The sequence below is a fragment of the Microcaecilia unicolor genome, chromosome 5, assembly GCF_901765095.1.
Source record: "Microcaecilia unicolor chromosome 5, aMicUni1.1, whole genome shotgun sequence".
In the NCBI taxonomy this organism is placed as follows: domain Eukaryota; kingdom Metazoa; phylum Chordata; class Amphibia; order Gymnophiona; family Siphonopidae; genus Microcaecilia; species Microcaecilia unicolor.
This window is the reverse complement of record NC_044035.1, coordinates 148,733,934-148,751,664: the sequence shown is the minus strand read 5'-3', so window position 1 is coordinate 148,751,664 and position 17,731 is coordinate 148,733,934. Positions and strand designations below refer to the sequence as shown.

The window sequence follows — 17,731 nt, the reverse complement described above, 5'->3', positions numbered from 1 at the left end:
ACTGGGATTATCTTCTTTCTCAGCATTTAGCCTTGTGAGCAATAACTCAGCAGAACTGCAGACACAACTGACATGGGAATTTACACAGATCTTCTGCTGGGTAGTGCACAGTACTTGCTAATGAGCCACCAGACTTACCCCACAAGACATTTTCTATCCTGAGCACAAACCAGTCAATACAAGCAAAAACCAAAACACAAGCTTACTTTTAATTTTTTTTATTAGACTAGGAAATATAATTTATTGCATAAAAATTAATTTGTTACAATAGGAATGCTAAACTTTATTTACAAGTTTGCAGTTTACAGAATTAACAGGTGCACTTAAGGGGGATGTAGGAAGTGGGTGGAAAAGGGTGCAGTGTCACCTGCTGCCATGGTGACAGTCCCCTCCCCACCACACATGTAAAGAGAAGAGAAAAGGCAAAGCTTCAGGAAGTTACAGCCCAGCAGGGGGCAATATTGGGTAAAACAGAGAGGATACAAGGACATATAGCTTGCTCCATGAAATGACAGATGGGGAGGAGACTGATTCCCTGATCAGAAAGAGAACAATACAGAGTCAAGCTTTTACTGCATGGAATTTGTTCTCTAACCTTTTCTTGCTCCTGAAGAGCTCCAGCATCACCCCAGTCTGCATTATTAAGCAGACTTGAAAAGCCTTCCACAGACCAGTTTGGCACATCCACATTACACAGTGAAACGCTGATGACAGTTCAGCAAAGTCCTGTGCTAGGCAGAAAAGGGTTTTATGCTCTGAAGGAGCAGCAGCATGGCTGGTTTGTCCCAGCTACATTTAAATCTGTTTAATTAAGATGGTTTGTGATTAACTCAGGTCAGAGATAACCCACTGACCACAGCATACAAACAGTTCTTTAACTGCCCAGGTACTGTGCACAGAAATGTGTCTGAACATTTTAAGCTGGTCTAACGTCCACGGAGTAATTTTACTACTGTAACATGGACCGTGCCCCAGCAGCAGGCTTAGATCAGAACAGAGTAGTTCTTTTCTTTAGGAGTAGCACAGCGCCACCTTTGGTGAAAGAGATCTTTCCCTTGGGCACATGTGGGACTGCCAGAAATGCTTTATGGTTGAAGTGCCCATTTTAGGAGCAACTTGTCATTTTACTGCCAGAATACTTTGTAACCTGGGCTAGTGTGATGCAGTGAGGAGATCAAATGTCACCCTCTCTGCAAAAGGGTGACAAATTACCGGAAACAAAAAATGAGGTTTTCATGAATTCTATTACAACAATTTGTAATACAACAGTCCAAACCCTATCCTTTTATGTGAAAAATTTTTTAAAAGTTAAAGAAGTTTGTACATGTAACTTTTGCTGACTGCTTATAGACCCATGACAGGAAAAATCAGTCATTCTCAGCATTTTGGATCCGCTACTTTAGTCACCTTTTCCCAGAGACAGTCACAAATGAGCAGTTTGCAGAATTACTGTGTACTAGGCCATCTCATCTCAAGACCATCTTTTCAAACACAAAGGGGTAAGGATGCAAGTTTTTCCCATGTACTTTAGAGACCCTACATATATGTCCTAATCCTAGATATCTGTATTTCAGGGGGTAGATCCCAGGTCCACTTTTCTCATTGGCACTGAAATCGGGTATCCCCTGGTTCTTTTTGTGCAATGGGTTCCCACTGCCCATAAAAAAAGCTCTGTAACACAAAGCAACTTGTTCTGGGAACAGACAAAGACAAACTGAGACACAGGCTAACTCTAAGCACAGCTATAAACAAACCTTCAAGGCAGAGAGGACAAATGGCTTCATGAGTTATCACGTGCAGCAAAAATACAGAAAGATGTTATGAGTGCTGATCAGCCTAGAAGAGAGACTGCTCTTAGCATGCTCCAAGTCAGATGCCATTTGGAAGTGGACCGCCAGGAGATGAATAAACTGACATAATCATACATGTTTCCCCTATTTTCATAGAAATAGTACTGGCATGTCCCATATCCAAATACATTACCACAGGAGTACAACACCATAATGCAGCACTACAGTGTACTAAACCCATAGCATTACCATAGGAATACTATTTATTACCAAGATACAAGTGTGAATTCAGTTTTAAAGCAATAGCAAAGTTCATTGGCTTTTGTTCACAAGAGAGGTATTGACAAAACAACCAATGCCATTTCAAATCAGAACATAACTAGATATCCACATCTAATAAAGATTGCAAACTCCAAAACTAGTTTAGATTTTACTTTTCTTGCTATAAAAATATCTCTTTGTAAAACTGACAGCTACTCTGACACTGCATCCCTGCAGAGCACTGCCATAACCTCTTCAGCCCTGTCTCCCTATCTGAGCATCATCTATGTCTCTATTTTCTATCAATAAATCTTAATTCTGGTATATACCACACCCAATCATTCATGTCCTATGCTTTGAGCTAAGCTAATGCATGCCACAATTGTCTTGCTCTACCTCTTTGCGCTTAGAGTCCTGTCTTTTCTCCCACAACAAAATTGTTACTGCACTTAAATCATCACTTTAGGTACTCCCTGCTCTTTCAGTACTGGCACCTTGCACATGCCATCAAAGCATTTCAGTCCTGAACTACAGCACTCTTCTCTGGTCTTCCTTCACCTCCATTGCCAAACCAGCAGTGCCTCAAGAGCTGCTAATTTTTTGTGGTGTTGTCTCTTTTCCCATCTCCAAAGTTCCTTCCCCACTGGGCATGCCTGGATAGGTGCCTTCTCTAAGAGTACCTTACTGCCACTGTTTAACAGGCAGGAGATGCCATCAGAAGTGGTGACTGTCCTCTTTTTTGGACCTCAAGACACCACATCCAAGTTGGCCAACCCCTAATGGATAGGGTACTGAACTCGAATCTCCTATGTGCTACTGCCTGAGCCACTGGATCAGGTCTAATAGTTGCTAATTTAGATCAAATTTGATTAAAGTCATCTTTTTCCTTCTGGTTCAGTTGTCTAACCATTTCTTTTTAAGCTCATTTTTCTCAATCTTGGTATAAATAAATTTAAAAATAATTTTTGTAAATCCTATTTCAATATGGCTGCCACTGTATGTCTCAGATGTTTTCAGTTCATTGTTATACCCTGTTTTTCAAATTATGGAATATATGTTCCTAGAGGTTGATTAGGATAAAAAGAGAGGCCTACAGATACTAGATATGGAAAAAACATAGAAGCACCACAGACAAGCTGGACTGACTTGGAGATGAAACAGTAAAATTAAAAACTGGTAAAGGAAGGAAATACAGTATTCTCCTTTAGAAAATGGGGGCAGACATTGTGACATCTTTTCAAGATATGTCTTCTAGGAGGCACTATTGGTTTAACAATAATTTCTCACACACATACTATTGTACCACTGGACCAGTTACACTAAATTTCCCATTGTTTATCCATCTTGCCCCATGACCCTGCTTGCTGTTCAATTTTTTGGCCAAACACAGTTGCACAAGTCCACTCTGTCCTGATCGGTAGGTCACATTACTCAAACACTGTCCATGTAAGAAAAGACTAACAACCATGACAGACTGGGAGGATTTTCTGTTTCAGCTATGCAACCTTTTGGAACTGGGCTTAAGACTGTCACATTCATTTCAGTTGTGGCCTCACATGGTGTAGACATTGAAGCATTCCCAAACTAAGGGGGATGGACTCAGCCAATGGAGAGCATAGATTTCAGTTAGGAGAAGCACAACAGCAACTGGGATATAAAATCAGCCTTTCCCCCCCATATCACATGGTCTTTAAGTGCATTGACACACTACTGACCCCTAATGACATCCCTTTAGTGTGCATCAATACATTACTCAACCCTGAAATGTTCCTGTAAAGGATGAAAATTTATGATGCACCACCTCTGGAGAAAGAAAATACCAACTCTATCATCAAACTACTTCTAGATAAGTCTATGAACATGGTGAGCAACCTTCTACAACTCAATCCTGGGGCAGATCCACCAAACACCTTTTAGAGAGCTAAACAAAATCAGTAAGCATATCTATTTTTTCCCTAAGTGTTTGAAAGCTCCTCTTGAACATCCTCTCATCCCCCCAAAAATCAAAAGGGAAATTAAGTTGTTGCTAAACTGATTCTCTGTAGAATATCTTTCATCCATCATATTGATCCAGGAGAAGCATGCATTACATGGCTTGAACAAACAAGAAATAGATTTGAGGAAGGTGATTTTTTTTTAAATGGGATATGTGACATGAAAAAAAGATATAAGCCTGTTTGTCGAAAATGATAAATAAACATATTAGGACAAAAAGTCAGGACAACTGAAAAATAAAATCATATGAAGAAATAACAGAGCCAAACACAGACAAGTGAGCAATCTAGATAACACTGCATACTAAAATAGAAATGTTACGATAGCCTAGGGCTGATGTGTGAAGCACTTTCCCACAGACAAATGGGGAGAAAAAGCTCATTAGATCTAGCTTCACATTCGAATGTAAAATGGAGATGGCATGGAAATCACTGGTTTTTAAGACTCTGAACGTCATCTTGCTCAGATCAGTGAAGGCTAGCAAAGTTCCACCCTTTCATGGGTCAAAATATACTCCTGGTGATAATAGATTCAAGGTCCCGTGGCTTGAGGTTTATCATGGGATTGGATTTTGAACGCTTATCCCATTCTTACAACTTCTGCTTGATATGTAGTTTCTTAATACTTCACTGTTGGGAAAGATCCATGCCTGTTGACCTAAATATTGCTTGTCATCTTCTGTAGACTTTCATTATGCTACAACAGCCCCAATGATTTTAAAGGCACTTAACCTGAACAGCAAGTAACTTCCAAGGATATTTATGTTACGGTGTACTGCAAGCCATATTTTTTATACTGTGCTTAAAGTAGTAATGTTACTAATATCTTCAAAATATAGGCCTAGCAGTTTTGAACTCTATTCCTTTCCATAATCATCTGAATCTTAGGTTTTCTTTGCAAAAATATTGCATTTAGCATTTCAAATAAAAGATGATTACACTCAATTTAAAAAAAACACTCATTCAGATACACAAGAGTGGTGTGCACACAGGTTTATAATGGCAATCATCACAGCAGCACCGTGAACCACTTATAACCTGTAGTTGTGTGGGGCTAAGCAGGCAGAGCTTTTATAGACGTATTTCTGCTCAAGAATGAACTAACAATCAGAAAGGCAGAATTTTAATACCAAGTGGTTCTAATAGCTTACTGCACTGCTGATGTAATCTACAACCCCCCCCCCCCCCCCCCTCCAAGTTATATGTAAAGAATTATTATTTCAGTTATGATTCACTGGCTCTGTTTCCTGGCCTTGGGAACCTGAATATTCTGAATTTTGGGTACTGTCTTGAAATTGTAGCCTCGTGTCCACCAATATTTCTATGAGCCGAAAACGTGCAGGAAAGCATTATGGAAATTGTGGTCATTGCTCTGGCCCCCTTCTTGCTAAACATTTCTGGAGTTTACTGTTCAAAGTCTAGAAATGCCACACTCTATCTTGAGCTCATAAGATTGTCTCTGTCTCCCAAATTGTCTGTTCCAGTTCGCAGAAGACAGACCACTCTGAATGAGTCTGTTTTAAAATATACATTATCAAGCTGATAAAACTTTTTTGATGTGGATAATAATTTGTAGAAAAAAAGATTGTTTACAAGCAAAAAAAAAAAAAAGGCAAATGGAGGAGAAGTTCAGAGAAGTGGTCAAAGTGGTCAAGATAGACTATTTGTAATATTTATTGATCTGGGTCCTACAGCAGAGACACATGGACTTCCTTCTTCCTCAGAGAGTCTCTTGTAACAGTAATACACTACAGCTTGTGTTTTTTTCTAAGAACAGATGAGTGGCATATTTTATGCTTTATTTATGTACTAAATCTGAAATATATTGCTTCACAAAGGGCCATCAACCCAATTCCATGGCATGGTTTTCTAATTCTTATTCCAAACACAGCCTGCTATGAAATGGGAATTAGAAACCAGTTCTGGATTAATATCTAATTTGGATATGGTGTTTGACTGGCAACAAAGAGCCCTTGATTTTGTGCTGTACAAAACCTTGTTGCTAAAGCTTAAAGGGAGGGGGGAAGCACCTATGATGAAGGGGGACTGAAGTGACAAGACCCAAAATTCACAACATTTGTATTGTTCAGTTTTCATTATACCTTCATGCACTTGTTTAAAATGCATTCCCTTTCATTTTCAAAAACATCAGTGTAACCACTGGAGACACAAAAAGAATAATGGTGTGGATTCTACTGAATAAAACCAATTCCCAAATAATCATAAAAAATAATATATCTAGTCTTAGCTAAATTTGTCATGGTGACACTCCTCGGGGCTTATGCTCCAGTTCTAGCACTATTTCAGGACCATGGTCAGAGCTCAGGACAAGAACTGGCAAAAAGCATCTAAACAGATGCACCAGGCAGTCTCAGTACCTTTCAAAACCTCATGTTCCCCAATTTCAAGTAACCAAGAGAAACAGACAGGCTAGGCCTGGGGCAATGTCTTACAATTTAGAACATTGTCTTACAGGGGAGTTTATGCTTACACCTGATCCGGGGTACAGACATTGGCCCATCTTCCTACAACAGGGGGGAAAAAAACGTGCTGACGCCACTTATGAGCTCACAGATTGTTCAGTACTCCTAAAATAGGCAGTAAGGTAGCAATGTATGAAAAATGTTGTTTATAATACTTTCAATAAGAGTGCTAATGAGTTCCTCAGAAAGTGAATGGTCACAAATGTGATAATGTATGTATCTTTCTTGTACCTGGAACATCTCTTAATAGTAACTAACACTGGCTTTTAAAGACTGAATTAGATAAAAGTAATTAAAAAGTCCCATGCATACCCTGCATTTTTAAGAGTTTGCATTCTTTGCAGGTCATGATCCTTTTCACTGGACCATTATTACATCCTGCATCTGGCTACTAGAACTCTGTACCCTTTAGACTTTTCCAACAGAAGCAAAATAACAGAAGGCAGTGCACGGAGAATGCTAGACAAGGTGAGAATCAATCATGTGAAATTGTATTGAATACTTACAAACAGATGGGAATTCCTGCTGTTAGGATGGATATGGGTTGTCGCCCCCCCCCCCCCCCCCACATACAGACACCGACACACATGAGTGTTATATATACTTTCATCATGTCTTCCAAAGCAGGAATGCTCACCTCTTTGTACTCACAAGGCATGATAACGGTTTCTGGCTCAGCTCAGCACGAGCATTTTTTCTGTATTGCTTGTAGTTGGAGAAATCTTTGGATCTTCAAATGTAAAGATCTGTGGTCTATCCTATTTCCAGAGATTGCTCGCTTTCATTTGTTTAAACACTGGCACAAAATAGGTTCCAATATATTGTGATCAGACCATCACCCTGGATCCCATACTCAGTGGCATGCAACATTCCCTCTAAGGAAGGGGTTCTCAACCCAGTCCTTGGGACACACCTAGCTAGTCAGGATTTCAGGATATCCCCAATGAATATGCATGAGTTAGAGTTCCATGAATGGAGGTAGTGCATGCAAATCTATCTCATGCATATTCATTGGGGATATCGTGAAAACCCGACTGACTAGGTGTGTCCCGAGGACTGGGTTGAGAACCCCTGCTCTAAGGTGATGGGATTCCATTGCCCACATTTCTACTATCATGGGTGATACGTCCCCACACACCTCAGAGAGAACACTGGCAGCATGAACTGGAGAAAGGTTACTTCAGTACACAAAAAAAAACCTACATTTTCTGTGATGTCCAAATTATTCTCTATACTTTAATGGAGGAATTCTGTATAGGTTGTTCAAAGTTAGGCACCTGGTTGATCCGTGCTGAGCCAGTATTCTATAAATATCATTCTGCACAGAGCAGCCTTAATAGAATACTAGCTTAGCACACATCTCGCATCTAACTTTGGGTGTGAGCACTTATGCCTACCAAAGGTGGGTGTAATTGTTTATGCCCAACTAATGGCAGTTAGGCATGGAAATGACAGTATTCTATAACTGCATGCCTAATTGCTTGGCACACCCCAACCCACCCATGCCCACATCCCCTTTGGAGTTGCACGCTATGAAAATTAGCACACATGTTATAGAATTGGGCATAGAGCAGATCCGTGTGTAACTCCTAATGACTGCCAATGAGGTTCTTGCTAACACCAATTATTGTTATCATCAATTTAGCCAATTACGTTGTGTAAAGTTGAGTGCCTAAATTTGGACGACCTATACAGAATCCCCCCTCCTAAATAGTATTGAGTTCACGGATTTCCTTCACATTAGTAACTCTAATAGTGAATATCACAAAGCAGCACCAAAAATGGTACATACGGACTAGTTCCATTAGAGGTGTGCAAAACACATCTATCACTAGTGAAAAAAAAAGTGTGGTAAGGAAAGCTCAGCAACATACTTTGCTTAATTTTTCAAATACCTCCTCTTTAAAATTCATTTCAACATGTCAAAGCATCTGAAGTGCATAAAGGAAGCAGACCAACTACAATTCCATAGTTAAAAGTATAATTTAAAGGTACAAAATATACAAATTGCCTCATTTTCATTACATGAGAGCACCTCTGTCAGCAATCAATCACATCATGTTAAGAAATACCTGTCTTTTCTGAGCACTGCTGCTAATTTAAGAACCTTCTATAAAGGAAAAGAGAAACCTGGACTATTTTGCTAATCTCAGACCAAAAGATAGCATTATTTTCAGCAAAATTTCAAATAGTTTTGGTAGAATCTCTTCAAATGGTTAAATGCTTCATTAATATCAGTATAAATCCTATATGTCTGCTTTATCGCTGGGTGTCTAAGGGGCTGACTTATGAAGCCTTGCTTTCAAAATGTATGAATGTTCGATTTCAAGATAGCTTACATTACAGCAAACGGGGCCTATTTACTAAAGTGCATTAGTAACACCTATTATCGTGCATTAATGCGCCTTGCTGCATGTTAATACATGGTAATGCAGTAACGCATTTTAACTTTAGGATAACAGCTCCTACATTAGCTACAGGAATACTGACTGTTACTGGCATATAAAATGCCATGGATTTAACTATGAAGGGTGGCCTGAGGAAGGCTAGATTGAGTGGGGGATATAAAGTTGAATCATGGAAATAGGCTGCTATCAGGCTTATTTTCGAAAGAGAAGGGCACCCATCTTTTGACACAAATCGGGAGATGGGTGTCCTTCTCCTAGAGTTGCCCAAATCAGCATAATCGAAAGCCAGTTTTGGGCGTCCTCAACTGCATTCCGTCGCAGGGACGACCAAAGTTCATGGGGGTGTGTTGGAAGCATAGCAAAGGTGGGACTGGGGCGTTCCTAACACATGGGCATCCTTGACCGATAATGGAAAAAAGAAGGGCGTCCCTGACGAGTACTTGGGCGACTTTACTTGGTCCATTATTTCTTATGACCAATCCTCAAAAAGGTGTCTGAACTGACCAGATGACCACTGGAGGGAATCGGGGATGACAGCCCCTTACTCCCCCATGGTCACTAACCCCCTCCCACCCCAAAAAAAAAAATTTAAAAATATTTTTTGCCAGCCTCTATGCCAGACTTAAATGTCATATCCAGCTCCCTGACAGCAGTATGCAGGTCCCTGGAGCAGTTTTAGTGGGTGCAGTGCACTTCAGGCAGGCGGACCCAGGCCCACCTCCCCCTACCGGTTACACTTGTGCTGGTAAATGTGAGCCCTTCAAAACCCACCAGAAACCCACTCTACCCACATGTAGGTGCCCCCTTCACCCCTTAGGGCTATGGTAGTGGTGTAAAGTTGTGGGTAGTGGTTTATTTTTTTGGGGGGGGTTGGGGGGTTCAGAATCCAAGGTAAGGGAGCTATGCACCTGGGAGCAATTTCTGAAGTCCACTGCAGTGCCTCCTATGGTGCCCACTTGGTATCTTGGCATGTCAAGGGGACCAGTGCACTACGACTGCTGGCTCCTCCGACGACCAAATGGCTTGGATCTGGTAGTTTATGAGATGGGCGTCCTCGCTTTCCATTATTGCCGAAAATCGAAGACGACCATCTTTAAGGACGACCATCTCTAAGGTCGACCTAAATTTAGCGATTTGGGCGTCCCCGACTGTATTATCGAAACGAAAGATGGACGCCCATCTTATTTCGATAATACGGATTTCCCCGCCCCTTCGCCGGGACATCCTGCGAGGACATCCTCAGGAAAACTTGGGTGCGCCCCTTTCGATTATGCTCCTCTTTGTGTCCTTAAAATAGAATAATTTGCGAACATCTCCTCAATCATTTTTACCATTAGCCTGTTAACTGACTTGGGTTGGGATAGGCAGGAAAGTTTAATCTTGATTCTTAGTTGCTCATCTAGAACATATTCTGAAAAAAATATAACAAAATAAGAAGCGATGTTCCAGGGTTATGTGTACTCAGCTTTGAAGGATACAGCTTCAAAGACAAATCTTAGCTAGACTACTTTCTTTGTCTACAGAGGGTTACTTTTAATTCTTGAGAAGAACCTGAGTACAGTCTGAGGAGGGGGTAATGGATTTAAGCTTAGATCCTTAGAGGTCCTTTTACTAAGTTGTTCTAATAGATTTAGTGTGCACTAAATGATAAGATACCCATTATATTACTATGGACGTCATCATTTAGCACGCACTAATTGTTAGCATGCATAAATCTGTTAGCACACCTTAGTAGAAGGACCCTTTAGGTGGTAATTCTATAGCAGGGCACTTATTCTATAAGGGAATGTAGACATCTACTTTCTTTTATAGAATACTAGCATAACAGATGATATATATGCCAGAGATATGTGCGTAATTTATAATATTCTATAAGGTATGTGTGAGTCCCTCCCATCCTCTACACAGATTCCACCTCTGTGTACACTTACCTGTAAAATATGTGCTTACTTACAGAACAGTACCTAGGCCATGTGTGGGCAACCACGGTCCTCGAGGGCCACAATCCAGTTGGGTTTTCCAGATTTCCACAAAGAATATGCACGAGATCAATTTTCACACAAAGGAAGTCATACATGCAAATCAATTTCATGTATATTCATTGTGGAAATTTTGAAAACTCACCTGGGCTGTGGCCCCTCGAGGACCGTGGTTGCCCACTCCTTATCTAGGCAGACTTTTGGCGTTTACATATATATGTACACATACATATGTAGAGGCCTTTATTGTAAATATTTCCACACATAATCAGTGTGTAAATGTTTGAGCCCAATTTACAGAATTAGCCCCTAAGAGGAACATCAGTTTGTGAATACTGGTGCCCAATCTTCTTACAATAAATGACTTTCACATCAAAATGTCTACAATGGAAACTTTTATGACTATTTAAAGAACCTTCAGAATATTTTCCTCTCATTAAAATCTTACAAACCAGAGAGAACCATGGTGCTTTGTTCATTAATGCACCTTAATTAAAACCGCATTTATTTTGACCTTTATTATAAGAGAAAGGCAACTACAAAGACTAAAGATGGAAAAATCTGAAAAGTCCCATAAAGATGCATGTTCTGTGGCTCGGTAATTAGCTTGGATTTAAGTAGGCACTTAACCCTGAAGCCTTTTCCTCTGCCTAACACCACAGATGGGAATGGAATCAATCACTGACTGCCTCTTAGCTTTTCTTTATAGACCTGAGTCAAGATACTCTGCATTAACTTCAACTCTCTCGTCAGACCATAGTCTACCCATTATAACATAAAAATAAAGAAAACGCATCACAGATCACTATGTGGGATGCTTGAGGAGTGATCTATAGATTACAGATTATGGTTTATATTTGTTGAATTGTAGAAACATCACCTAGGATTCAATATATGGTATCCCCATCTCCACCCTGATCCCCTACTCAAATTACTCCAACTAAACCTCCCAACAAATGATTTGTGAACTACAAACTGTGACTTGTCATTTTGGTTAAACAGGATAGGATTACACAAATGTAAGTGAACAGATAGAGCCTGAATTCTGGCCCATCTGATTTTTATTTTTATTCTCCTGCTCTAATGGACCTAAACCCTGATTGCTCTGGGAATGAAATGAGAAGTTTGTCAACATTCTTATTCCTTATGAAGCTTCCTCAGATTGCTTTATCAGTTCTCCCAACATGTGTGGTTGCCACTTTTTGGGGCACAGTAATCAACGCGGGCTATAATTAAGATGTATTACAATGCCACTAGCTCATTTTAACCCAGGTTCCATGTTATGTAAGAGATCTGGTTACTAATAACGGTTTATTAGATAACATGTTTTAACAATACCCCTCGATAACTTCTTCCTTTAGCTGGATAATGACAAGGCATGAATATCTGAAGGCATATCACAGATGATCTCTCCTCAACCCTCCACTGTTCTATCATTGACCAGGACACACACTGTTCCACTAAATCAGAAACAGAATTCAGATTTCCAGCATCCTTGATTTCAACCCTGATATGGAATGAACTGAAGCGCAACATGAATCAGTATTAATGCCACTATGATAGAGCCTGATTAGGTAAGCTTCCCTCCCCCTCCCCATAAGCACAGAATGGGGATGTGCATTTGTTTTCAGATGAAATGAAATATGCAACAGTGTTGTGCTGTTTCACTAGAATGTGAAATGAAAAAAATTGTGAACAAAATTTGGCTTCTTATGATTTCACTAATAGCACACACCACTTGCCAATAGTACACGCTATGAATGAAATGGGAAAAAGTAAAAAAGAAAGCCATAAAACTGTGGACAGCTAAAAACACAAGGCACCCCTAGAAAAAAAAAAAGCCTTTTTAAACCAGGCCCATAATCTCTAAAAAGAAGTGGTGCCCATTCAGGTTACACCAGTCTTAGGATGCACACTTTAGAACATGTTTATGGTTATGCTTATTACGTATTTGATATCTCACCACATCTGAAACCAGGCCAAGGCAGCTTACAATAAAATGAATCAACAAATTTGGAAAACTACGCCATTTTAAAATAGGACCCCATGCAGTCCATGGTGCCTAATGAAAATCTACCAGTCTCATCCTGTCATATAGTTGTGTATGGGTGCACATATGAGCACAAAGGCCAATATTCTGGCTGCATGCTATTCTATCAAATGGTGCTTAAATGCAATGCTGCAAAGTTTGATGGTGAGCATTCACATGGGTGGAATCTGAGCAGGGCCACAGTTAGATTATAGAATTCTGTAATCTACATGTGATATTATAGGATAATGTCATCTACACATGTTCTTTTGCGATTTGGGTGCAATCATTTACTCTGGATCTATGGCTGGCGTTAAGTGATTAAATTCTAGATGCACGTTTGACATGTTACGCTGGTATCATGCATATCCTTTTCTTTAGAGAATAGGCTACAAGTAGGTGTTTTATAGGTAAGTTCATAAGAACATAGGAACAGCCATACTGGGCCAGACCAGTGGTCCATATAGCCCAGTATCCTGCTTCCAGCAGTGGCCAATTCAGGTCACAAGTACCTGGCAGAAACCCAAATAGTACTTAAAGGTAGGTGCCCCTTTACAGAACTGCCCTCAAAAAGCAGAAATTAAATTATATGATTATTGACTAGAGATCTTCCAAATGTATACTATTGGATTATGATGTATTAATCAATTTAAAATAGTTCTTTTTTAAAATCAGCATGTGAATTCCAATGAGAGTGATTCATTCTTAGAACATCCTAGTGTTGGGAACAAGCTATATATACCCTACAGCAGCTAAGCATTATCCCCCTAATTCTTTAAAAGTTGCCAAACATTGCGTGCGCAAATTTGGGCGCTCAATTTAATTGAATAATGAGCTAATTAGTGCCAATAATTGACTTTTTAAGAAGCAATTATTGGCACTAACTAGATTTAATTGGAGTTTATGCACCTAAATTTTACACATGAGTAAAAAAAAATGGGCATGGAAAAGGGAGGGCCAGGGGTGGAATGGAGGCATTCCTAGTATTTACGCGCATTATTATAGAATAAAGAGGGATATGCACCTAATTTAAGTGTGTACATTTGCACCACGTTTCGGTTGGTGGAAATGGCCACACCCACAGTTAGGCGCAATTCCCGGGTGTAAGCGATACTCTATAAACCGCACCTAATTTTAAGCATGGCTTAAAGAATATTGTTTTTTTCAGCGCCATATATGGAATTCACTCCTATGTATACATCTGATTATTCTTTCTGTTGTGAATTCCTCCTAGAGATTCCACCCATTAAAAGTGTGTGTGCTAGTGAAGGAAACCGATTGGAAAGGGAAATTGGGAGGTAGAAAACACATAGTTCGTTAACCTGTGTTGCATGGAGACTGACTGTGCCTGTGTTAATTTGTAGGTTAATGTATGCTAAATCAATTTTATGCATACTTTTAAGGTGTCTAAATGAACAGAACATGTGCTAACAAATGTACATCCCTAATGAGCAGTTTAAAAAGCATCTTCCTATGTCTGTTTTCCACTGTACTTATATTCTCCCAACTGTTTGTCAATACAAGAATCTTGGAATTCAAACATGTATGTTTATATGCTCAATACAAATTATGGCACAAACTTTTCCTTTTGAAATTAAATCAGTACCTGTGTATTACACATAGGCACAAATTTGCTAAACTCCATGACATTCTATTTCATGATATTCAGTTAAGAGAAAGCCTACGCCTTTAACTGCCTCTACATCCCAACTGGATGATTGTACTGAATTCATTGTAAAAAGAGAATGAGTAAATAGTGCGACCATCTCATTTAGGACATACATTGTTCATGGCTAGAGACATACTTTACAGTGAATTTTTCTTTCAAAGCTATTTATAAGTGTCCAGCACCATGACAGAACTTGAGATGCAACAAGAGAAAAATGATTCTAGGGTTCCCTTCCTAATAAAACATTGATAAAAAGAACAAAGACCACACAAGTTACTGCTTAGGAAGGTATCCAGATGTTCCCACGCCTTCTCTCTTCCAACACACAAGGGTCCTTTTATGAAGGCGCGCTAGTGTTTTTAGCGCGCGCTAAAAATAAGTGTGCACTAAACGCTAGAGACGCCCATATATTATTCCTATTGGCGTCTCAAGCATTTAGCACACGCTAAAAACACTACCGCACCTTTGTAAAAGACCCCCCCACAGAACGGAACCTGCTGCGAGTTAAGGCCTGGCCTGTATACAGTCATTACACTGCAGCAGATCACAACTTCCTAGCTGCAGTAAAACAATGCACTGCCAGGTCTCCTCAAAGGGTGCAGGGGTTTACTGACCAAGATACCTTCTTTCCTATGTATCCTTTTAAAAAACTCTTCTCCGGTTCTGCCTCTTTTACATTTGCAGAGGACTTGTGCTGAACAGTCCTGTAACATGCTCATTCTTACCTGAGAGGAGCACAGAAGGGCTATTTAGAGAATTCTCCATAACCTAAGTTCATTGTAACTCTTTTGGACCAGTACAGTACAGAGATTCTCACCAATTACCACAAAGACCAGAAAGCCGGAAGATGTCCTGTATCAGGAGTTGGATCCCCTGCTCTTCCATTTCCAGTCTTTGTATCTCAGTTCACACCCACTGCAACTGGGCACAAACAATGACACTGTTGTTTTGCCCCACTCCCCTTTTGATACTGCCATGAAATTCAGTGCCCAAAAGGTGGCTGAATTTATGCTTCTGATGTACTAGAAATAGATCCTGTTTGGATGAAAGTTTACCCTCTTTTTCACCTGTCCCACATATTTTCTGCATTTTCCTACCCACCTAGGCTGTTTATGAATAATTTGACAGAAAACTATTCAATTACCTCAGCAGTGTCCAAATGAAAGTTTTCCCTGAGTCTGATAGGGGTGCTTTAAAAATGAAGTCTGTGAAAAATATATATAAGAAAATAAAAAGCAGAAATATTTAATGTCCTTTTAGCTAATGACATACAGTGCACACACTTAGCCATCAGAGTTAAAACAAGAGGCTCTGGGGCTTGCAATCGATTCACCTACTTTTTCCTTTAAATGATTTTTCTTGAGTAGAAAGGAGTTTTGACACAAAGTGCACCTTTCCTGTGCACCGATGTGTTATGTATGCAGTCGCACCCACAAACATTAAAAAGATAAAGGAGAAAACAAGGACTCATCCAAAGATCTGGATAATAAAATTAATTTGCGTTTCCTAAGAAACCATTTTGCCTTAGTAAAGCTGCTCCACAGCATGGACAGAATAAAAGCCGTCTGTTTCAATTGTACTTGACCTGTGCAAGTTTGATGCTGTTAAAAGAGATGAAGGAGGAAAGGAAAGAAAGAGAAAACAAATGCTTTTAAATGTTCTAATTGCTTAGTGCAGTGGGAAGGAGCAAATCAGATCCACCAACAGCTGTTGCCATGGCTAACAAAGAAGCCTTCTCCTTGAGCCCAGCTGGAGGATGTGAAGGGCATCGAAAACCCATCAGACATTTGGATGGCTTGTAAACTGGGCATTTCTAAGGCTGGTCGTGGCTATAAAACAAGAGGGCACAAAACCCCTCCATTTCTCAGGAGTAGCTACAGCTCTGCGAGTCATTTGCTTATGAGGAGAACTGCCTCCCTCTTTATCGTTCATAAACGAAGGGCATTTCCAGTTCTCTAGCCCGCCCACCCTTTCTACTGTCCTCATCACCGAAGTCTCCCAGCTTCCTTGCAAGCTATCAGCAGTCCCCTTCTGTTGCCATGACAACCATCATCTCACTCTTGCCCATTTCTTCCAAGGCACTAGCCAGTGTGTTGAGGTCACCATCGTCTTGATGCATGGCTTCCCATAAGTCCAAAATCACCCCAGTTGGACTGGCTTTGGTGGCAAAATAATTCAGATACCTGAGATACAACCAGAGAGAAAGAAAAAAGAGAGACAGATAGGCACGCATCAGTTCAATGTTGAATTCTACAATACAGTCATTCAGAATTAGTAGCCAGGATTAAAAGTGATCCCGGGAGTACAGTGGCCTACCAGAGGTTGAAAACAGTGGAAACCCAAAGCTCTCAACATTTAGGGAAAGGGCACAGGGAAAGGGCACAAAGTGAAGGAAAACAAAACAAAGTAATGAAAGAGAGCAGGGGAGCATATGCCATAGGTTCCTCTTAAAATTACTTGTGGGCCAGTTTAGAAAGGATTTGGAGGGTCAGGCTGATGGCTCTGTGGAGGGACCTAGGTTTGATTTCAACTCAAGTTGGACAGGGCTTAGAATGCTAATGGAGGCAGTGGAGAGGAGTAAAGTTGAGCTATTGTACTATAGGCCAGATTGAGGGTCTACAATTACGGGGTTCTAGAAGGAGCCCTAGATCATGGCACCCTCCCCACCCAGCCAAAAGATATTGCTGTATTAGCTGAACTAGTTAATAGGAAACACAAAATGTGGGGCATAAAATGGCCTTACTGCAGTCCTTCAGGGAATAATCAGTCAGATATCAGTTAGCACTTCCCCCGCTGAATGTAGTTTATGAACAACCCACTCGAGAAATGCCTTTTCTTCTTTCACTCTTTTACTTCCACACCCATTATTTCTGGCTGTATTGTATCTCTGCTCCTTTGTCAGATTCACAGGTGTATCAAAAAGATAGGCCTTTGTATAACACCCCACTAGAGTCATAGACAACATAGAGTGGTATAACTAACTCAGGCCCCTATCGACTAAACTGCATTATCAACGCATGAGTTATTGACCAATTAATATGAATTAACTGGCCATAGCATGTATTATAACATTTTAAAGTTAAAAACCAAAATCCAGACCAACTCATGCTACAGATAT

The 17,731-nt window shown here is 40.1% G+C and overlaps 1 protein-coding gene across 3 annotated transcripts in view; it reads right to left on the bottom strand.

Moving 5' to 3' along the window:
- Window positions 1-15,076: 15,076 nt before the first annotated feature.
- UNC5B (unc-5 netrin receptor B) overlaps window positions 15,077-17,731 on the bottom strand; it is a 457,404-nt gene continuing 454,749 nt past the window's right edge. For all 3 annotated transcript variants that reach the window (XM_030203413.1, XM_030203415.1, XM_030203414.1), the window contains one exon: window positions 15,077-16,796. In XM_030203413.1, the coding sequence (XP_030059273.1) occupies window positions 16,631-16,796 (166 nt within the window). In that variant the 3' untranslated portion in view covers window positions 15,077-16,630. The remainder of the gene's footprint in view (window positions 16,797-17,731) is intronic.